Source organism: Orcinus orca, chromosome 10 (genome assembly GCF_937001465.1).
Source record: "Orcinus orca chromosome 10, mOrcOrc1.1, whole genome shotgun sequence".
Lineage (NCBI taxonomy): Eukaryota > Metazoa > Chordata > Mammalia > Artiodactyla > Delphinidae > Orcinus > Orcinus orca.
The window spans coordinates 2,693,985-2,716,452 of record NC_064568.1 but is presented as its reverse complement, the minus strand read 5'-3'; the positions used below and the strand labels follow the sequence as shown (position 1 = coordinate 2,716,452).

Here is a 22,468-nt window from a genome sequence, read left to right as displayed (position 1 = left end):
GTGCCGGGGAGCCGGATTCAGGCCTGGCCTGAATCCCACCCGCTGTGCAGCTGCCTCCTTTGAGTGATGACAGTGACCTCCAGAGTTCCTGCGGGGGATAAGCGGGACCGGACAGAGGGAGTCAGAGTGGGACCTGCAGGCCCTGAGACCGCCCGTCACCTTCCCCCCGCGATCAGTGCTCGGATGCTGGGACAGTCCCATGTTCTGGCTTGCTGTCCCCTGGCTGGAGTTGTTTCCCTCCTGAACCCGCAGCTCTTTATTCACACGTTACTTTCTCGGGGTGTGGGGGGGCCTTCCTCAGCCTTAGACCTTATCTGAAGGTCCCCACTCAGCATTTCCTACGCGGTTCCCTTCTCCCCCTCCCCGCCCCCAAGCACCTAACATCAACTAATGCTGTAGAATTTACGCACAGGCCGGCCTCAGAGGCGGCGTGGGTTCGGTTCCAGACCCTGCAGTACAGTGCGAATATCGCGATAAAACAAGTCTCAGGAACTTTTTGGTTTCCCGGGACATATAAAAGCTACATTTATATTATCCTATAGTCTATTAAGTGTGCAATAGTGTTATGGCTAAAGAAACAATGTACAGACCTTAGTTAAAAAGGACTTTATAGCTAAAATATGCTAACCGACCTCTGAGCCTTCAGTGAGTCATGGCAGTAACTTCAGAGGTCCCTGATCACAGACACCCTAACGAGTACATATAATAATGACGAAAAAGTCTGAACTATTGCGAGAATTACCAGAACGTGACCCAAAGACATGAAGTGAACAAATGCTGTTAGGAAAATGGCAGTGACAGAATCTCTCGACACACGGTTGCCACGAACCTTCAGGTTGTAAAAACGAGGGATCTGCGAAGCGCAGCATCTCCGAGCTGTGCCTGTACTCATTTTCATCTTTGTGAGTCTCTCTCTCAGGGCCCAGCTCGTGGTGGGAGCTCAGTGAATGGTGGGTGGATGAGTGATCCAGGGACCCCTCCCCAACCCCCACGCCCGCTGCCCTTATTCTGTAGGCTCACATGCCTGGTGCCCAGGACAGGGCCGGAGGGATGGTCAGGCCTGAACAGCGGGTGCTCCTCCCAAGCCCCCTCAGCTCCAGCCTGTTCAACCCCAGGCTGGCCAAACCTTCTCAATTTCAAAGGAAAAAACAGATCCAAGTGCCTCTTTCCTGTACTTAAACGTTGGCTACTCGCTGAAGGAGCCGAGTCTGGCCGTCTGTCGGCTGTGACCTCGGGGTCAGCCCAGGGTTGTCTCTTGGCTGGAGGATGGCGGTCAGGCAGCGAGTGCGGCTCTGAATTGGCTCTCGTGTGTTGTAGATCTTTGCTCAGACACAGAATTGCCTTGTGATCCATCCGTGCTGGGATTCCAGAGCCGCAAGCCAGTCAGGTGTGGCCCCTGAGACTTGTGGTCTCACCAGGGGACCCTGAGGAAGATATACCCTTGCCACACATCCTGGTGCAAATCGGTTTCACTTTATACGTCTCCAAAGCCAGAGGCTGCCCAGGACGTGTTTGCAGAGTCGGTCACTGGCGAGGCCAGGCACTAAAACGGGGCTGACCTGTCGGAGAGACAAAGTGGGACTGCACTCTGGCCTGACCCCAGTCCTCTGAGCTGGGCATCAGCCGTGCAGCTCACTGCCAGAAGGTGACAGGCTGGGGCTTGAATGGAGCTGCCTCCTGACTCGTGTGCTGGGGAGAGGCCGCACAGCGTCTGGCGAGGCCGGTGGGCTTTAAAATCAGACCAGAGAGTCCCACCCCTAAACCTGTGTGACCTTGGGCAAGCAACATAACATCTCTGAGCCTCAGCCTCCCCGTTTGGGGATGATGCTCTTGCCATTGGCAGGACCAGTGAACCTGCGAGCATGATTGATGCTTTGTTCATCCCCCCGCCCCCGCCCCCGCCCCCGCCCCGCCCCGGGGAGGAAGAGGAAGGGAAGAACGTTAGTTTTCCGCCCTGGGTCGCATCTGGGGGACAGAGTGGGGCCTCTAGAATACGCACTTTGTTCTCCCCGCCCACAGTCACAGCTCCCGTCGCGTGTCCACAATGGTTGTAACTCCTTTGCATCCCCAGGTGATTATGCTGACCTGCATTTAGAATTTGGGACCTGCTTTGGTCCAGAGTTCTCCGGGGGCGAGGGAGGTGGGAGTTTGCTGACTGCATCAGGCGGGCCAGGTGGGCTCGGCGGCAGTACCGACACCCCTGCACAGTAAGGGCTCACTTCTCGCTCACGCAGTGTGTGCATCGCAGTGGGCTGGGGACCCCACTTCGTCGTTATCTTCCTTCCAAGACTTGGGCGGTGGAGCGGCCCCCAAGTTGAACGTGGGCAGAGAAGCAGAGCCGGCAGATCACGTTCTAACCATTCAAGCTTCTGCCCCCAGAACGGTCACGAGTCACTTGTCACATTTCACTGGCCAAAGCAAGCGATGCCCTCACTCCTGACTGCAAGGGCCAGAGAAGCTCAGTCCTTCCTCCTGGACCCGTGCCTGGGGAAGTACGGATACTGCTGAGCTCAGGTTCCTGCCTGAGTGACACGAGCCAGGCCCCTTAAAATGCTCTCACGCGACCCTTATTTAGAACAGAGCCCTGGAAGGAGGATCTCGTGCAATTCCCACTTCACGTGGAGAAACTCCAGAAAGTGGGTGACTTGCCTGGGCGGAGGTGGGTTGGAGTCCGGGCTGTGGGAGCCGGGCGCCATTCGGGCCGGGAGGGTGGGGTGAACCTCGGTCTGGGGGAATGAGGCCGCTCCCCCGCGGGTCCTGGGGAGCAGAGCTGCTCAGGTGCGCGCAGCAGGAGGTGGGCTTTTGGAGTGGAATGCTAGGGGCCTGCCGCTGAGCCGCCGAGGACCTCTGTCCCTTCCCTCCCCCGGGACCCGTCCTCGCCCCCATCACCGGGGTGGTCAAGGCCAGCTGAGAGCTTTGCCATCCCAGTGGCTCTGGGACACTTTGGGGTGTAATTGGCGTTCCTGTTGAACCACGAGGCGGGGCATCCTGGAGGGGCTGAGGTGGGCATGGGGCGGGGGGAGGTGGCAGGATTTGGAGAGGGGAGGGCTGAGTGGAGGAGAGCAGCCTGGCTCGGGTGGGGAGGCCGAGGGCAGGGCCCCCCGGCCTCGGCACTGCTGACATTTGGGGCCAGATCGCCCCTTCTTGGGGGGCTGCCCAGTGCACCCTGGGGTGTTCGGCAGCACCCCAAGCTCTACACACTAGACGCCAGTTGCGCCCCCTGCAGTGTGACAACCAAAAATGCTTCCAGACCCCGCCAAGGCCCCCGTTGAGGACCACGGACTGGAGCGGGAGGCCAGGTTGCATAGGGCTGGGGGCACCTTGCTGGCTGGCAGTAGTGACCATCCGTTCGCGACTTGCCCCCCACTGGCTCACCGGGACCCCTACGAGCTTACAAGGCAGCCGGCAGGTCCGCTGCACCGTGTGGTCAGGGGCGACCCCGCCCAGTCTGGGGTGCTGCCATAGCGGGTAACCTCGGCTTCTTGCAGGTTCCGGTCTCCAGCCATCGCAACCCCCTGCTGGACCTGGCCGCCTATGACCAGCAGGGCCGCAGGTTCGACAACTTCAGCTCGCTGAGCGTCCAGTGGGAGTCCACCAGGCCGTCGCTGGCCAGCATCGAGCTGGACCCGCCCTTACAGCTGGTGTCCCGGGACAATGGGAGCGGCCAAAAGAAGTTGCACGGTGAGCCGGGTGGTGAGCGGTGGCCCCAGACAGACGAGCCGCGTGCCGAGAGGGGCCGGCAGCTGTGGGTGGAGGGCTGGGACCCCCTCTGTCCAGGACTAAAGCTCAGGGAGCTTCAGGACTCTCCTTTAATCCTCCCACGTCTGTGACGTAGGAATGGCCTCTCTGTGTGGGAGATGGGGAGACAGCTCGGGGCACACGGCGGCTGAATCTCAAACCCCAGGTTGTACACAGACCGGCCTGGCGCCGACGCCCTGTGACGCTGCCATCACAGACCCCTCGACAGCCGGGAGCTGAGCTGTCTCCTCCAGCTCCTCTAAGCTGCCCCGGGAACCTTGCTCAGGGCCCGTTAACTCTTATGGTGCACACAGTGTAAGCGAAGCCCATCACCTATTCTTAGGGCTGTGGGAGATCTAACGCTGCAAATTAGACAGAGGGAAGGAGGGGCCGCCTCACAGATACAGCAGCGGGGCCCAAACCCGACGCCGCTTTCTCTCCCGCACTCAGGTTTGCAGGCCATTTCAGTTCACCAGGCCTCGGGCACCACGGCCATCTCTGCCACTGCCACTGGCTACCAGCAGTCCCACCTGGACATGGCTAGAGTGAAGCAGCCGGTACTGACCAGAGCCCTGGGGGGCCGGGGAGCCCTGCTGCTTCTGCTTCTCCTGTGCTGTGCCCGGCGTCCCAGGGTCCTGAGCCCCTCGCTGGGCTGCACCCCGGTCACCCCCCGCTCCATGATCAGGGGTGCCTCCTCACCAGGCTCCCTGCCTCAGTCTCCCCCGCTGCACACCCTGCGCGCAGGCAACGGGGGGATCCAGCTGAAAGGCAGAGGGACCTCGCCACACGCCGTCTCTGGCGCACGCCTCGGGGGCCCTCAGGCCTTTGGGCCGCAGCCTCTTCCCCGCCGCGGCCCCAGCTGAGTGTGCCCAGCTGGTTCAGCCCCATCCCCTAAGCCCGCAGCTCCCACTGCCTGCAACGCTGTCCCACTTTCCTGGGGTGCGTGTGAGTCGTCCATCCCGGGAGCCTGGCAGGTGGGATGGGGCGCCCACCTGGGCAGGACTTCAGGAGGCCTCGCAGGGCTGTGGTCTCAAAGCACGATGGGTGTTACTGGGCTCGTGTCCCCGACATAACGAGGTCCCGAGGGGCGGGGGGGGCGCCAGCCCCTGGGGTCACTCGTCCTGCTCTTCTGGGGGAGGCCGTGGGCTAGCCTGAGGTGGCCCCCAGCCCCCCCGGATCTGACAGTGCTGGCTTTGCCCCTTCAGCACCATCCCCTCATGCCCGTGTCAGCCTCCATCGAACTCTTGCTGGTGGAAGACGTGAGGGTCAGCCCAGAAGAGGTGGCCATCTACAACCACCCGGGCGTGCAGGTACAGCCTCCCCCCTGCTTCAGTGCCTGGGTGTGACCCCTGGGGGACCCCAGGCCTCTGACACCAGCTGGCCCCTCCTAACAGGCAGAGCTGCACGTCCGAGAAGGCTCTGGCTACTTCTTCCTCAACACCAGCAGCGCAGATGTGGTCAGGGTGGCCTATCAGGAAGCCCGGGGCATCGCCACGGTGAGTGGGGCCCTGCCCCCGCCTTCCTCTTCGTATTAGTGAGCAGATTGTTGCCGAAGCTGGCCCTTAGTCTCGGCTGGTGTGTTGAACAGTCTTCAGATTCTCTGATTCGCTGTTTGTGAAACTCACGAGCTACCTTTGTGGTTTGTATTCCATCTCCACAAACTACCCGCACTGTAGTTACCTAGTAATAATAATTAGTATTTAATTTAATAATTAATTGAATTTAATAATTATATAATAATTATTATTACCTAGTAATAATATTTTCATCTTAATTGGTTTCCTTTCAATTAAGATGAAAATATTATTACATGAGTGCCAGTATAAGAACCATAAGGAAATTGCCTTTAAAGACATATCGGCTTTCTCTGTTTCTCCATGTTCCTTCCCTGACCCTCTCCCTAGCTGTGCCCATGGTGTGGAAGAATTGAGCATTCTACTCTTTTCAGTGCTTTTATTCTAAGGGTTTTTTTCTCCGTGTTGCTATGTAGGCTGGCTGATTATTTTCTCACAGTCATGTGTACTCAGCCATTCTCTCCTTGTAGAGCATTTAGGTGGTTTAATTTTTTTTATTTTTAAAGAATCGCCCTATGATTATGCAAAGAGTAAAGGCAAACAGACACCAACGTCCTAAATGTCTGCATATTGGCACAGTGAGTTATTATGCTGTCGTGAAAACTGAACTTTCTTTAAAAGGAAACTCTGACCGCTGAGTGTGTCAAACCACTGCTGTGAGTCGCAATTGCAGGCAGCCAAGAACCAAGAGACCGTGACACCCATGCGGTGTCCTGAAATTGCAGCTCTGCTGCGGCCTTTGGGTTGCTCAGAGCCTAAGACCTGCTTTCCCCTGGTGAAGGCTGGTTGCCAGGTGTTGGGGGAGTTTTCCAGTCATCCCAGCACCGAGCGAGACTTGTCCTGGACTCGAGAGAGGCGGGGGCACTCCGTGCTTGACACATGGTGCGGGTTCCTGTGGTGCAGCCAGGGAAGCCAGGAGAAAGCCATCCTGCCATCCTGCTGCCCGCGCTTGCTTTCAGCATTGCCTGTCCTTGCGGGGGAGCCCTCACCACTGGCGAGAGCACAAAACACGCATTCCAGGGACTTAGCCTTCACAGAGACTGGTCCCACAATCTCCTTTCAGAAATACAGCCCGGCTGCCTTGCCCATGGTTGTGCAGTAAATGTGTGTCCTAGCCGGGAATTAGGAGTATGTCATCTCACTCTCTGCAGGGTTTCCAGCCATAACTCCCCACTGGTCCCTTTCTCTGACTTTCTTTTTGCATCTGTTGACTGTCTTGATACAGTGGCCACAACATGAGTTGTCTCTGAAGTGGGACAGGTGTAGAGTAAGTGAGGCAAATGAGCAGGGTGTGAGGAACATACTGGGAGGAGCTGGGCTAACCGTCACCAGATGCTTAGCTTCAGCGTTGGAGGTAATAGGGCGTGGTGGGGACTGCGGTAAACTAGACGGCAGAGACTGTAGCTAAGGGACAGCTGGCCCGCACCCTCGCCAACTTTTATTATTTTTAATATCAGTTTTATTGAGGTATCTTTCACATACCATACAATTCACCCACTTAATGTCACAATTCAGTGGTTTTTAGTGTACTCATAGATGCAGGCAACCATCACCACAGTTAGTTTTAGGTTTTTTATCGCCTCAAAAAACCCCCAAATACCTTAGTAATCACCTCCCTATTCTCCCTATACACACACACACACATAGGAAAGGGTGTTGGATTTTGTCAAATGCTTTTTCTGTGTCTCTTAAAATCATCTTTTTTTTGTTTGTTTTTTATTCTATTGATATCATGTGTTACGTTAATTGGCTTTCAGATATTAAACCAACCTTGCATTCTGGGATAAACCCTACTTGCTCATGGTATATAATTCTTTTTACGTGTAACTGGTTAAAGTTCGCTGGTATTTTGTTGAGTTTATGTTCATATTCCTGAGAGATTTTGGTTTGTGATTTTCTTTTTTGTGATATCTTTGTCTGGTTTGGGTATCAGGGTGATATCACCCTCATAGAATGACTTAGAAATGTTCCCTCTTCTAATTTTTGGAAGAGTCTGGGTAGAACTGGTAACAGTAACTCTTGAATGTTTGGTAGAGTTAACCAGTGGAGCCTTCTGGTCACGGGCTTTCCTCATGGGTAGTTTTTGATATGAATTCAAACTCTTCACTTCTTACATGTCTATCCAGATTGTTTGTTTCTTTTTGAGTCAGTTTTGGTAGCATGTGTCTTTCTAGGATGATCTAGTTTTTTTGTTGTTTTGTTTTCCTAACATTTTCTTACCTTCCTTCAGTGGGCGACTTTGGTCTTTAGCTGTCTTGTTGGAAGGATGCTTTCTCACGGGGCAGCCTCTCAGTGAAGGGTGAGGAAGCACGTCATAACATTCCTGTTTTTCTCAGAGGCAGAATTACAGATGTTGGGACCTCTTGGGTTTATCACCATAGATCAGAGCAAGAAAAAGCCATCTCTCGGCACCTGTGGACAAATGTGTGTCGTTAGAGGGAGCTTGGGGGCAGCTGGATGCCTGAGATGGTAGGAAGCCCTCCCCCATGCACTTATATTCCCTCTATAAAAGAAAGAATAATTCCCTGGCCATTCCTCTTCCATGTAAGTGTTCACTGTCAAATCCTTAACATTAAAGGGAAAACCTCAAATTGTAAATGATTCCAATTGCTTGAAATATGCCTTTTTTTGCTTTACCTCTAGAGATTAAAAATAACTCCCCTGTTATATAAAAGAGGGAAATTTCAAGTTCAGAAAAATGTGTGCAGTACTAACAAAACTTGGGCACCTTTTACTCACATTTACCTTGCACCACATGTTTTGAGTGAGCCCTGAGGGCAGCCCTGTGGCCGGAAAGAGACCCTTCTTCCAAGAACAAGAGGTTCTGACAGTCTGTGATGGACTAGGCTGCTGCTTCAGGTAGTGAGCTCCCCGTCTCTGGAGGCATTCAAACACAGGCTAGCATGCTTGTCTGACTCAAGATGGGATTCCAGCGTCAGAGTCAAGCTTCCCAAAACCTACGAACCCCTGCTTAGTCTAGCAATGTCCTACAATGTGCAGTCCCTGTCAGCAACAGACTCTAGGCTTCTCCCGGCCAAGACAAGCCTGACATCCCCAGTTTACAGATGGTCCCAAAGAGTTATAGCAGTTCCCTCTCCAGGTTGTAGGACTGGCCTTCGCCCACATGTGTCATCCTCCGTGGCTCTTGTTGAGTGGGGCTAAGTGCCCCACTGCAGACACGACCCCAGGACATGTCTGGCACCGAGTTCAGGACGTGCCAGCTGTGCCTGACGTTCAGTGCCCGATCCACCAGGATGGTGTTTGCCCAGAAGGTATCCTGGAGGCGCCTTGGCCGCCAGGCTCTCTTGCTTCCCCCCACCTCAGGCCTGTGCAGAGACCACTGCGGCTCCAGGTGGAATCGGGTTCTGGTTCCCTTTGCCTCTTCTGTAAAGTGTGGGAGAGATTTTTCATGGAGTGTTGACAGCCGATGACAGCTCCTTGCAGCTTCTCGGAGGGCTGTTTCTGAAGGACGTTTACACGTTTCTATGGCATTTTCCATCTGCTAATTAGCAGCATTCTCATTTCCTTTAATCACAGAGGCGAGGAAGCCCACAACATTTCTTCAATTAGCTCAGAGAGAATTGTTTCTTTCTTTCCTATTGATACCCATTTGGAGGCAAGAATGGCTGGTGGTGTGTGTTGGCTTCCAAGCGTCTCTGGAAGGGAGTCTGGCGCTCACGCACCGCACGGGGACTGTGGTGGGGTGGTCATGCCCCCACCATGCACCCAGGGCTGTGCAGGCTCACACAGACCCAAACCCTCTGCAATGCACCTCTCTTTCCTTCTTGGCGAGTTTACACATAGGAGCGTTTACCTGATTCAAACTCAGGGTTTCTGTCTTCTCACCAGTTCTTTACATTTCAAAATAAGCCCTCCATGCAGAAGCTGTGTGATTATAAGATCGGCAGCTGGGAAGCAACCTAGCGTGTGCTGAGCCCTCACGCCTTTCATTAACGCATTCACCCTGCAAAGGTGCGTGCCCGTCACTTGCCAGGCCTGGTCCGGGCTCCGGGGATTCAGCGGGGAGCAGACAGGGCCTCTCTGGGTCCTGGGATATGCGGCTGGTCACGGTGACGTTGTACCTCTGAGGAGGTGCATCAGAAGGGGGTCCTTCCTTGGGTTGGGGCAGGTGGTAAGTGGTAGCCATGGGGCGTGAACTCGGGTGTGTCCCGCCTGCGGTGTGTTCGCCTGCGGGAAGCCTCCGGGCTGGCTGGGGCCCTTGGATGAAGTTTCTTATCTCAGTGTGACCCTGGTCATCCCCCACCAGCCTCAAGGGCGTCCATGTCTGCCGGGGGCATGGATCCCCACCCTCTCGCATGGCACGGCCTGGCCAGCACGAGACATCGACGGGCACGCATGGGAAATGGAAGCGGATGGTGCCAGCGATGTTTGGAAGTATCTTCAGGGTCCTTGCTCCTCTGTAGTGAACAAGTGTGAAGTGTGATGGGCCCTGGGAAGCGAGGGGCCGTGATGACGCAGCGGCCCCTCGGGGCCTGGCGGGTGCAGGTGGAGGGTGCGAGCAGAGCGGCCCCGGCTCCACACATGGCATCTTAATGCACAATAACACGTTCCCGTCTCCAAGGAGATGACAGGACTTCTCCTGGGCTCTCAGTGGGCACCTTTACCCCTTGGGAACGAGAATTCATGCTGGGCGTGGGTTTACCCACCTCCCCTCCTGCACGTGCATCCCTCACACGTCCGTCAGGAAGCAGGTGGGTCTGGAGCCTGGAGAAGAGGGTGGTGACACATACACGGTCGGCGGGGGGGGGGGGGGGGGGGGACAGGATCCCTCCCCCGCCACCCCCACCCCTGCGCCATCTGCTGGCCGGCACGTCCCCTCGTTTCCTCCAGTGGTTTGTCTCTGGAGTGACGGGTGGGCACGCCCGTAAAGCACTGTTCATTGTCCAGTGGGCTGGCAGGAGCTGATGTGCGGACGGGCCACGCGGCCCTTTGGTGGGTGGCAGCCTGACGCCGTCTCCCGCTCCATCATCCGGAAGGCGCCTGGACGTCCAGCTGCTGGGAAATCAAGCGGAAAAGGAATCGATTTCCCCACCGCCGTTTATGTCTTTGTTTAAAATGCGCAAAGTGGCTCTTTCGAAGGAGAGAAAGAAGAGGGAACGCCTCCATGCGCCCCCCGCGCGGGTCTGGCCCCGTAGGTACAGCGAGCGCGTCATTTCTCTGCGTTATGAAGGACGTGTCGCTCCTGACAGCGGCAGCTTTTGCAGGAGGATCAGATTAGAGCTCTCGCTTCTCCCTGTGATTTTTAAACGGGTTCTCTTTGGGGGATGCGTAATAAGCCAAGTGAATCGTCCTCTGCAAAACTGGAGCCCTGTGGCCTCCCGTCCTCGGCGTATTTGATAGCAGGCTGGCGTGGCCCTGGGTCAAACTACACAGCCGTTGTTCGGAGTGCCAGCGTGATTTCCACTCTGGAATCTTTATTAAGCGACTTGAGTCCTTGTGTGAAATACCCTGGGCCCCCTTCATCTGTGGATGTACCTGTGAGCCCAGTGCTGCTGGCAGAGTTCTCAAGCCCCTGCCGCCACCCCTGCCCGACGGTTCCTTTCTGGCTGCTGGTGGCATCCAGCTCTGGGAAGTGGCTGAGTGTGGGAGAAGAAGCCCTAAACTGGGGGCTCGGGCACCGTGTTCCCTCCCCAGTGCTGCCCCTTCAAGGCTGGGTTCCCACCCTGGGTGGGCCTGTCTCCCCATGTGTTCACTGAAGGATGTGGGCCAGAATCAGCACTTCCCAAATAGATGACGGTACCTGGGGTTTGCAGACCCCTTTTTTCAAAAATTCCCAAGTGCTGACAAAGCCAGGGCTGAAGCTGAGCTGGTGCAGGTGCAGGTCTCCTTACATTAACCAGCGGCTTGGAGCTGTGACCCTGGATCTCAGTGTACTCAACACGCTGGGCGGGGGCCGAGTCTCAGCCAGGTGTGAGGCTCGGTCCTGAGGCTGCATTAGGGGAAAAGACAGCCTGGGGGGAGGTTGCACAGGGAGGTCTACATCGAGTTGGAGTGAAGAGTGGTACAGCTGCAGCAGGAGAAGAGAGCAGAGGGGCGAAGGTCCCGACCTTCCAGATCAGGGGAGATTTTACCGAGGAGGGACACTTGAATGGGACTGAGGGTGAGTGGGAGCCAGCAGGTGGGCACAGGGGGAGGACAAGCCCCCAGATGTCAAAGGTGGACTATGCAGCCCTGAGGCGGGTAGACAGGCGCCAGATGGCTGGAGTGCGATGGCCATGGGGGAGGGTGTTTTGCGGTGAAACCAGAGTCCTGGGCAAGGGCCAGATCGTGCCAGGTTCTTATAGGATGTGTTAAGGATGTGGGCTCACTCTGGGCAGCCTTTGAAGGCTTCTAACCTGGGTGCAGTAGGATAGTATTTGGTTGTCTCCTGACGTTTTTCCCCCACAGGTTCTTGACATTGAAATTGTAGCTTTGCCAACACTGAGCAGTTCACTGTACCCACCGCCCGTCTCCCACCCCCAGGGAATATAAGACCACAAATCTCAGGCAGCAAAGCCAGGGCCAGGTAGAGATGGGAGGCAGCCACGGGGCCCACCCACTAGCTCCATGCCATGCCTCCACCTGCCCAGCCCCCAAGACCACTCAGTTGAGATGCACGCCTAAGCAATATGACAAGTTACTGCAAGTCCATCCCCAACACGAGAGAGTGGTGATGATGCAGTTTGTCTGGGGAGAGACTTTTCTGAAGGTGGGATCCCTGGAAGAAGGTAGAGAGAGAAGAAGACTTAAAGGGGGCCTTTGGCAGTGAAAGCGTGGAAGACAGGAGCTTAGATGAATTCCTGCACTCCAAACATTTTATGAGGGCTCTACTGCAAACACAGCAGAGGTTGAGGTGGATGTGGGGATGGGCAAGATTCAGAGAGCTCGCACGGAAGACTTGGTGGCCTCCTCGGCCCGTTCCCAGGTTCTGAGAGTCTGTGGGTTCAGATTAGGATTTCTCAGTGAGAGCTTCATTTGGAAAGCAGTGGTCTCACCCTCTACCAGCCTCTGACTTGCAGTTTCACAGGAGACCCCATGGGATGCTCTTCTCTTATGGGAGCTGCAGGGGCAGGTGGCCTGGACAGGAGATATGGAACCCTGGGTGTGAGTCCTCACTCTGCCAAGCTCTGACCACCCCCACCTTGAAGCAGCTTCCATTTTCTTCTCTGTAAATTGTGCGAAGTTGAAATAAATGCTCTCTGAAATCTATCCTGGCACTAACATTTTACACCCCAAGCCCCTCCCCTGGCTGGCAGTGGGTGCTCGTGACGAGGGGTGGGCAGGGCAACATGAGGTTTTCCAAGCCCTGGTCTGCAGTCTCTGGGAGACAGTGTCCCACGGGCGATAGGCTGCTGCCGTGAGCAGCTGTGTAACCACGCCCACCTCTGACCTTGCAGGTGCACCCTTTGCTCCCGGGCACCTCAACCATCATGATCCACGACTTGTGCTTAGCCTTCCCGGCCCCGGCAAAGGCTGACGTTTATGTCTCGGACATTCAGGAGCTGTACATCCGCGTGGTGGACAAGGTCAGTGTCAACTTCCCGATACGGCTCCCTCCCTGCGGAGGCCTGGAGAACGATGGGGGTTCAGGGGGTGTTTTCCTCGTGTCCACCTGCAGCTCGCAGTGCTGTTTCACCCAGCATTCTGGGCTCAGTGCAGAGCGGCCTCCGAGGGTATCCGTCTTCATCTCAGTTGACACCTGTAAAACCTGGCTGTAAATCCCGCTGGAAGTTGTCCCCACGTTAGCTGCAGCTTGGGAATTCCTGTCCTCTGACTGGTGCAAGTTACTAACCAGCCCGGTACATGCATTGCTGAATGTGAATTTTCTCCCCAGTATGTACATTTTGGATTCTCAGAAATTTCAATGGCAGATGAGTAAGATGTACTAATGCCGAGTGCTTTTGCAAAATGAATACATAATAGATCTGGGCTTTTCTTTAATGTAAAGAGGGATTTTTATATTACTCCAAATACCTGAAGTAACTGCAGTGAGGCTTAAAGAGGGATGCTGTCAGAGTCCTGTCTCCCTGGGGGGAGAGAATAGTTGGTAATTAGAGGGGGACATTCAAGCAACTTGGACTCCTTAAAAGTCAATATTCTCTGAGCCTCAGGTAGTCCTCCTCTGATCTCATTTCCTCTGGTGATTTGCCTCCAGACTTGAGTTCTTTCACGAAGCATTTCTGACTCATGTTTCCCAGAGTTCTCGCTGTATATATTATGTGCCAGGATGAACTCTTGGGTCACTGAGCCCTTTTTAACCCCCACTGTGTGCCTGTTGCTATTCTAAGCTATGGATTGTCTCTCTAAGGAGATGTTAGTTGTCTCTTTTTATTGGAGTGTAGTTGATTTACAATGTTGTGTTAGTTTCTGGTGTACAGCACAGTGATTCAGTTATACATATATATATGCTTTTTCAGATTCTTTTCCATTATGGGTTATTATAAGATATTGAATATAGCTCCTGTATTATACAGTAAATCCAGTTGTTCATCTACTTTATACATAGTAATGTGTATCTGTTAATCCCATACTTCTAATTTATCCCCCCCCCAAGATTGTTAGTTCTCTCAGAGTGGGATGTGTCATTTATGCGTCGACGTATCCCTGAGGCCTCTTGAATACAGAAAGCACGTAACTGATTTTCATTTGTTGATGGGCTGATGGTCTGAAAGTCAACTTGAGTCTGTGGGTTTGAGGTTGTTGATGCTTTTGCAGAGAGCCGTAGGGTACCACAGGTGGTGGCATTGGTCATTCAAAGGCCACCCCTGAGTCTCTGTCCCCCTTGATGTAGGTGGAGATTGGGAAGACGGTCAAGGCATATGTTCGCGTGCTGGACTTCCACAAGAAGCCCTTCCTGGCCAAGTACTTGGCCTTCATGGACCTGAAGCTCCGGGCAGCCTCCCAGATCGTCACGTTGGTGTGAGTCCTTGCAGGATCAGGGGTCAGAGGAGGGCATCTCAGGGCATTGCCGACAGGTCTGTCGGGGGAAGAAGTCCCAGCCCCTCCCTCTGTTCCAGGGCCCTCGACGAGGCCCCAGACGACTACACCGCCGTGTTCCGCGTCCGTGGCGTGGCCATTGGCCAGACCAGTCTCACCGCAACCGTGACCGATAAGGCTGGACAGAGAATCAACTCAGCCCCACAGCAGATTGAGGTAAAGCTGTCCCTCTTCATGCTTCATGGCCTTGGCCCAGCCCCTGTTGCATGTTGGGGCTTTTCTGTGATAGGCTGGGTGTTTTAGGGGCAGCCCAGGAAGCCACGTGGAGGGGCCGTATTAAACTGCCCTACTGTGTCCTCTGATGAAAAGGGGGCCTTCAATGGTCCCGGGGACCTGGGGCCGCAGGAGGGAGGGGCCTGGGTTACTTCAGTCTCTCCAGGACGGAGGGGGTGTGGCGTGGCTCAGGGGAGGGGAGCTACTGCCGCACAGCAAGGGGGTGGCTGGGGAGGAGTGCGGACCGGTCTGGGCTCGTGTGCGGAGGTGCCCATTGACAGTCGGGGCCTTAGAGGCGGTGCGCTCCTCGAGGGAACTCCGGGAGCAGCCGTTCTGGGTGAGGGAGCTCCAGGGCCCCGACACCGTCTCAACTGTGACGGGAGCCCCACAGCCGCCAGGGCCAGGAAGTCGTGTCCATGTTTATTCTTCGGCAGCACTAAACTGGTCCTGCCACCTCCTCCACCATCTCGGCCACATGGGGCCGCTGGGCTTGGTGTTGGCGGGTGTGGTTGGTGCTTCTAGATGGCAGTGCACCTTTCTTCTGCTGCTGAGAAGAAAGTCCTGTCTGCCTATAAATGACGCAGCCATACGGAGACGACTCCTCACGCACAAGGCAGCCCCGGGCCGACTGGCACACCTTGCGGCAAAGCAGGGCTTGTAGGGGTACAGGAGGAGGACTGGGGGCTTTGCACTGCTGCAGAGACGGGGACATCGTCGTCCCTGCCCCTCGAGTCCTGCTTTCCTCCTCTGGAAAATGTTGAGGCCGTTGAACTTGAGGGCTCTTCTAAGGCAATTAGTCAGTAGGAATCTGGAGACATTTAGTGGAGAGACAACCCCTTCCAAAGAGGAGTTGGGGAAATCTCGAAAGCAGTGGGTTGGAAGCTTGGACGTGTGTCAGATCTTGTGGTGACTTGTTGAAACACATTGCAGGACCCCACCTCCGACTGGCGGGGCCGGGGCAGGCCGGGGAGCGGGCATTTCTACAGTTCCCAGGTGGCTTCCGCAGGAGCAGAACACGGCCCTGAGAACTGCAGATCCTCGGGCCCAGGGGTGGGATGAGGTCTCGTGGGGGCTGCTCGGGCTCCCCCAGGCTTGGCCGCAGCGCCCCCTTCAGAGGAGTGATGTCTGCGCACCGTGCTTCTCTGGAATTGAATGTGACTGTGTCCGGCTACAGGAGCTTGGAACACAACGGGCCCCTTTCTCCCTTGTGTCTCCACACCCAGGTCTTTCCCCCGTTTAGGTTGATACCCAGGAAGGTGACGCTGATTATCGGAGCCACGATGCAGGTAGGAACCAAAGGCCACGCCCCCGCCCCACCCCCACCCGCGGCCGTGTCCCCTGCCTGGGGCTTCAGAACGGGCTGTGGAGAGTGCTGGGGTGTTGGCACCCTTGCCCCCGAGGGTAGGCGTGGGCCGGCCGGGGGACGGGCTGACGGGCGCTGCTCTTCTCCCTCCAGATCACCTCCGAGGGCGGCCCCCAGCCTCAGTCCAACATCCTCTTCTCCATCAGCAATGAGAGCGTGGCGCTGGTGGGCAGCACCGGGCTTGTGCGAGGCCTCTCCGTGGGCCACGGCGCCGTGTCGGGGGTCGTGCAGGCCGTGGATGCCGAGAGCGGCAGGCTCGTCGTCGTGTCACAGGTAAGGGCGTGGGCTGCTCCACAGTGGGCATCTTCCGAATCCGCCCTGGACGCAGCCTCGTGGGTAAGGCTCATCGCTCCCCAGGCAGCTGGCGGGGTTGGTGACCCGGGCTGGGAGGAAGCCCTGCCTGCTGGGCGGGGGCTCTTGCCAAGGGCCGTCCTCTCCCAGGGTCTTGCTTCTGCCCTCTGAGCCCAAGCCCCTGCCTGTCACCTACCCCCACCAGGGCCAGCCCTGCACTCGTACCCCCGAGGTTGCCCTCCTCCAGACTGAGGCTCCCCGGCTGCTCCTTAAGGGGAAGGGTCCCCAAGCCCCACGCCCGGGACCATTCCAGTGCAGGCTGACAGTAGCCGTTGGGACAGCAGACTCTGCTTTACGTGCCTCCCCGAGTCCTCTCCGGACCCTCTGCTCTGCTCGTGTGCAGGTGATGGGCCCGAGGGACGGGCTAGTGACCCTCGGCCACCACACGGCTGCTCTAGGACCCGACCTAGTATTGCCAGCATCAGAGCCCTCCCGCCTTCGGGTCTTCTTTTCCAGCTGGGCTTGGAGATGTTCTCCTAGCAGAGTTGGGCTGCTCTAGGCTCTGACACACTTGCTGGGTTATGGTGTATGTTTTTGGAGGCATGTGCTGACTTGGCTGCTGTACACGAGGGTAACTGGACACCAGTAGTGTTTCAGACCTGGATTTATATTTCCAGGAGAAAAAGAAAGCCTGAGTCATCCGCCAGTATCTTTGCTCAGCTAGAAGTAAAGTCTTCTCCCCCGCCTCCTCGCTGGAGTGGGGGACATTTCCTGACCATTTTCCTGGGTCAGCAGAGATGCTGGAGGCCGACTCAGGGGAAGCCTCACCCAGGAGGGTCCCCCTGTCCCATATCGGTGGCACTGACTCCAAGCAGGTGAAAGCAGGTGTCTCTAAGTCTGATCGTTTCTGCCTTTCCCAGGGGCAGGCACTTCCGTGGGCCTCTGGGAAGGACAGGGCAGAGCATGTCTGCCTCTCGAGAAGAGCTCAGGGTGCTTGGATTCTTCCCCGTGTCCTTGGCCTGCTGCGACCTGCAGGAGCGTTGGCTTGGTGGTCAGGCCATGGTGGAACCCCAGCTCGAAGAGGGCGTTTTGTCCTGGGTGGTGTGGCTGTGGACAGAAACTGGGCTCCTGACAGCGGTCCGGGAGCACCGCCGAGTTAGGAGCACCTGAACACACAGCTCTGGGGCGCTGGGACCCTCTGGAGGGGGTGGGGCTGACTTTGACCCGACACTGAGTGCATCGATTTACTCCTTTCCCAGCAGTTCCACTCTCTCTCCAAGTATCCCGCTTACGCCACAAAGTCCTTTTGAATCACTGGGTGGATACTCCAAGTTTACCTATCTATTTTATAAAGACGAGAAACCACTGGGCATGTGAGAGTAAAATTAAGGACCAAGGAGGCCCTGCTTTGTTTCCCTCTAAAGAAAGGGTTGCAGCCTCAGGAACGGGCTTGTTTTCTCCTCCTGGGGGCCCGTGTGGCTGACACAGCTGACACAGCAACTGGCTGGGGATTGGTCTAGAGGACACAAGGCCATGCAGTCCCTCCTGGCCACCCTCCTCTCTAGGCTGACCTCACTGGGCCACCTCTCTGCGTCTCCCATCTGGCAGGCTGGGGGAGGGGCCGGGGGAAGGCCCCGGTGCCCCTTGGTAGATGGAAAGGCTGCACCGCCAGCTCCATCTGAAAGGCGTCTCCTTGAGCCCAGGCAGGTGGGGGCTCAGCCTGAGGCCCTGAGGTCCGCGTGTCCCAGAAGGGTATGCGACTCTGGTCAGAAGCTCACGGTTCCATCTGTGCGATTCGGGTCACCCTAAGAATCAGCTCCCAAAGCCGAGGAGTAGTCCAGGACTAGCAAGGGAAGACAGCAGTGAGAAGGATGAAGGGAAGGAAGGGAAGGGATGCTAGCTGGGCACCTACTACGTGCCAGGAGTTAGCCCACATCACAAGGCACAGGAGGTGGGCTCACATGAGTGTATGTGCAAAGGGCTTAAGGGTTTTAGCAGCCTGGGTTCAGCATGTGTCAGCAGCACTACAAAGAAGCCAGTAAAGTTAGTCTTTGGCCAAATTAACAGGAGTATAGAATTCAGAATGAAGGAGGATATAGTCTATTCTAATCACACTCTACCTGGCTCCTGCACTTGTCCCGGTACTCTGCTCAGAGACAGACAGGCTGGATTTGGGGTTGGGAGGTCTGGCTGCCTGGCCTAGAGAGGAACAGTCCCTGGTCAGTGTCCCCAAGTCTTCGCAGTGCTGACCTGGAGCATCTGGAGCGGACAGGTCTGTAGGCTCAGAGGACCAGGCCGGCACCCCCAGGGGCGGGGAAGAGGCAGCAGCCAGGTCCACGTGGGGCGAGCCACCCGCAAAGCCAGGCCTCCTAGGGAGGAGGAGCATCATGGGTGCCTTCTGACCACGTGACTCTGAGCTGGCCTTGGCAGGAGCCTCCTTCCTGGGGGAGGGGTGTCCCTTCCCCAAACTCCTGTCACTAGCACATAGCACCTGCCCACAGTCAGCCTGAGCCCCAAAGCCCTCTTCCTAGGACCTCGTGGAGGTGGAGGTGTTGCTGCTCCAGGCCGTGAGGATCCGTGCCCCCATCACCCGGATGAGGACGGAGACCCAGGTGAGGCGGGAACCTCTCCAGCCCTCCTGTCTGAGCTCCGGGAGCAGCCTCTCGGCAGGGGTCAGGCCCTGAGTTCTGCTTCAGAATGAGCTGTGCCCTCTGCTGGGACAGTTCTCCATGCCCTTCACCTGCTGAACCCTGTTTACCTGGGGGTCCAGCTTCACTCCCCTGCCTTTCCTGCGGCAGCCCAAAGGCTCCCTGCCATTCTCCCCAACGGCGCCATCCCCTCTTACGCACGGCGCTGACGCCTGTCGCCCCGTGTGGGTGCCGTCGGCAGGTGATGCCTGTGTCTCCACCAGTCTGTCGCCCTCCCGCACCTAGACTGGCACCTGGCACCTCTCGGGAGCCGGTGTTTGGACGGTGCGTAGCTTTCTCAGTGCTTTCTGTGTGTTAGTCCACACGGGGCACATAACAGCCCCGAGAGGTAGCTCCGGGGTCACGTCCACGTCACAGAAGAGGAGGTGCGCACGGGGCAGGCTTAGGGCGTCTGCACAGCTGGCAAGCGGCGGGACGGGGCGCCGACCCACAGCCTGGCTCAGGTCCGTCCCCGCCTTTCGCCGCGTCACCTCCACGTGCTCCCTCTGGTCGGCGCTCGGTCAGTTCAGATTGTCGGAGACCGAGTCCACCCCTCGTGAGCAGGGACCCCCGCTAGACTGAGAAAGAGGGGAGCAGGGTAAGCTGTGTGGCGGGGGCTGGGGGCGCTGCAGGTGTCCCAGAGCTAGCGGCAGTCGTTTAGGAATGGGGTCTCCCGGCCGAGCTGCGACAGCCCGCAGCCCAAGAAGGACGGGAGGTGCGGGGCTGGTGCTGTGTTCCGCTCGGTCCTTTGCTGTTTTGTCAGGCCTCCTGGGACCTATGCTGCACCTGCCGCTGCTTAGGGAGGAATTGGGTGCGCTTCCCGTTGCCCTGCGGAGACGGGGAAGCACCCAGCAGCGGGCGGCAGCTCAGGCAGTGCCCCGGAGCATCCGGGGGGTGGGGCTCCGGCCGCTGGACCCCGGCGGTCACGGGCCTGGCTTCTCCCCGCAGATGCCTGTCTACGTCACTGGGATCACCAACAACCAGAACCCTTTCTCCTTCGGCAATGCCGTGCCGGGCCTGACCTTCCACTGGTCTGTCACCAAGCGAGACATCTTGGACGTCCGGGGGCGGCACCACGAGGTATCCACCCTCCCAGAGTCCCCCGACTCCATCCCAGACAGTGTTGGGGTGGGAGGGTTCTCACCACGTGTCTTGTGCTTCACGCCCTCCTGTGGCTCCCTGACTCCTTCTCCCAAGGCTGCGGCCACACTGTCCCTCCCCGGTATCCCTCCCGGCCTCTCAGTCTTGCTCGTGTCCAGGAACCAGGTCGCCCAGCTCCCCCCTCACGGTTCCCAGGACAGTCCTCAGCCTTTTCATTTCAAGCACATTCTTGCCGACCAGCCGCGCTGCACAGGGGCTTAGTGACCTGCTAGCGGAAGGCAGCAAAAACGACAGCCTGGTGGGGACGTCACAGAAGTTCCAGAACGTCTTGGGGTCCTGGTCGGGGTCCCCAGTCTGTAGCTTCCGACCCCCTTTACGAGATGACGCCTGGCAGCCCTGGGGTTTTCTCCAGGTTTATCCCAGGACCCCACCCCTGTCCCCTTAGGCCTCCCTAGGGGGTCCCCGGCCCCTCCCTAAGCCTCAGCTGGAGAGAACGTGCTGCCCCCGTTTGTATGAGCTGGAGCCCATGCGTGAGGAGGGGGGATGCGCCCGGGGTCGCCCAGCCAGTGGGCTATGGGCCGGGTGCCGGCCCTGGTGACTACAGGCTGCCACCCTGTGTGGGCCTTGGTCACCCAGGACCCGAGTGGGGTTGGTACTGGGGGTTTCTTCTTGTCCTATCCATGGACGGGGGGGGGAGGGGGCCGGGCATGGGATGGGGGTCTCCTGGAGGCTTCCTGAAGCTCATCTAGTGCAGGACGAGAGCCTCCCCCCGACCCTATGGGACCAGCGTCCTGTCCCCAGACTGTCCCCGTGGTACCTGGACGTGTGACTTTTTCACAGATAGCCCACGACGGGGGCTCTGGGGGGGACACCCCAAGTCTAACATCTTCTTGGTGATTCGCCTGAGCCCCCGCACAGCCGAAGCTCTGAGAGGTCCTGTGTGAGAACGCTGGTTGGCCTAGCCTCTTTCACAGGCTACTGTGAACATGAATCGCAGCGTGGGGCGCCCTGCGCTCGTGCTGAGGTGGCCACGGGCTGCAGCCCCCAGGTAGCAGGCCCTGACGGGGCGGGAAGGCAGCAGGATGAGAGCATGCAGGCAGTGCAGGGGGTCTGGGGCTCCTGTCCGGCTCTGCCCTTTGGGGACACTTCTGACATCTGTCGCAGGCATCGCTCCGGCTGCCGTCGCAGTACAACTTTGCCATGAACGTGCACGGTCGGGTGAAGGGCCGCACCGGGCTGAGGGTGGTGGTCAAGGCCCAGGACCCCACAGCCGGGCAGCTGCTGGGCCTCGCCAAAGAGCTCTCTGACGAGATCCAAATCCAGGTAAAGGACGGGTGGGCAGAAGCCACCGTTAGCGGGAGAGCAAAGGCCAACCCAGCAGCCCTGCTCCTCCCAGGGGCCTTGTGGGCACATGTCAGGGGGCTGGGGGTTGCGGCTGGGGGTATGAGGTGCTGTGGGAGCCCAGAGATGGGGTGACCCAGGGCTTCACGGAGCGGGTATGTTTCAGGATTGGGGGGCCTGGCATGTGCACAGGGCTGAAAGTCTGAAGTAGCTTAATGTGCTCCCAGAATAGCAGATAATTCTGAGCTCAGAGTCTGGGGTGCCTTCTTGGGGGAAAAGCCTGGAAAATTGTCTGAGCCGGGCATTCATTTAGTTGTCTATATATTTCACAAACATGTGACGCACTTAGCAGAAGCAGACACACTCTCCCCACTCCCCAGGCCGGCTCCCACAAAGCCTGCGGGGCAGGAGCTGCAGGTGCGGCTGCCCTAGATGAGCCCGCAGCCCTGGGGGTGAAGTGTCCCTGCGGGTCCCGGGGAGTGGGCAGCAGAGGGTCCTGAAAGGCCTCGAGGGATGTGCCTGGAAGACAGAGGGTGCGACCCATCGTTCACTGATGGAAACCGAGCCTTAGGACGGGAGGTGGCCTGCTCAGAGCCCCTTGGGGGGGGCACCCAGCAGGACTCGGACCAGGCAGGACCAGAGCCCAGCCACCCCTGTCCAGCCCAGGGCTCGACCCACGTCTCCCTCTACCACCCCTGCCCCCTCTGGACCCGTCTGTAAAAACAACGAAGAGCATTTTTAGCTTCAGGGACCCCATTCTGCTAATCTGGGGCTCAGTAATGTCTGGGTTCCCCTAAATTGCAAAGAAAAACTGATAGCAGCCCCTAAGTATCATGAGAAAAGAAATGGGTTCAAGACCCCTCGTCAGGAAGGAGCAAACCATTTCTAAACCAGGCACATACCTCATTAGGGGCAAAGAAGCAGATTTCAAAGAGAAACGCCTGTCTGCCAACCCCCCTCACCCCTGCCTGCACAGGCACACAGGCACACATAGATACACACACACACACACATACAGACACACACACAGACACACACACATACAAACACACACACACAGACAAATACACACATAGAAACACACAGATACATGCTCTTCCTAGCTGAAAACAAAAGGAAGCAAGTTCTGACACCTATCCTGAAATTAAAGACAGGGCTTTGCA

The 22,468-nt window shown here is 57.2% G+C and overlaps 1 protein-coding gene across 3 annotated transcripts in view; it reads left to right on the top strand.

Annotated features, from left to right (window-relative positions):
• The window catches only part of NUP210 (nucleoporin 210), a 100,569-nt gene that overhangs the window by 59,903 nt on the left and 18,198 nt on the right, over positions 1-22,468 (top strand). For all 3 annotated transcript variants that reach the window (XM_004284327.4, XM_049716004.1, XM_033414055.2), the window contains exons 17-28: positions 3,489-3,681; positions 4,189-4,295; positions 4,944-5,048; positions 5,133-5,234; positions 12,710-12,838; positions 14,104-14,231; positions 14,330-14,465; positions 15,746-15,808; positions 15,979-16,158; positions 18,708-18,788; positions 19,812-19,943; positions 21,129-21,287. In XM_004284327.4, coding sequence (XP_004284375.2) covers positions 3,489-3,681; positions 4,189-4,295; positions 4,944-5,048; positions 5,133-5,234; positions 12,710-12,838; positions 14,104-14,231; positions 14,330-14,465; positions 15,746-15,808; positions 15,979-16,158; positions 18,708-18,788; positions 19,812-19,943; positions 21,129-21,287 — 1,515 coding nt within the window. The remainder of the gene's footprint in view (positions 1-3,488; positions 3,682-4,188; positions 4,296-4,943; positions 5,049-5,132; positions 5,235-12,709; positions 12,839-14,103; positions 14,232-14,329; positions 14,466-15,745; positions 15,809-15,978; positions 16,159-18,707; positions 18,789-19,811; positions 19,944-21,128; positions 21,288-22,468) is intronic.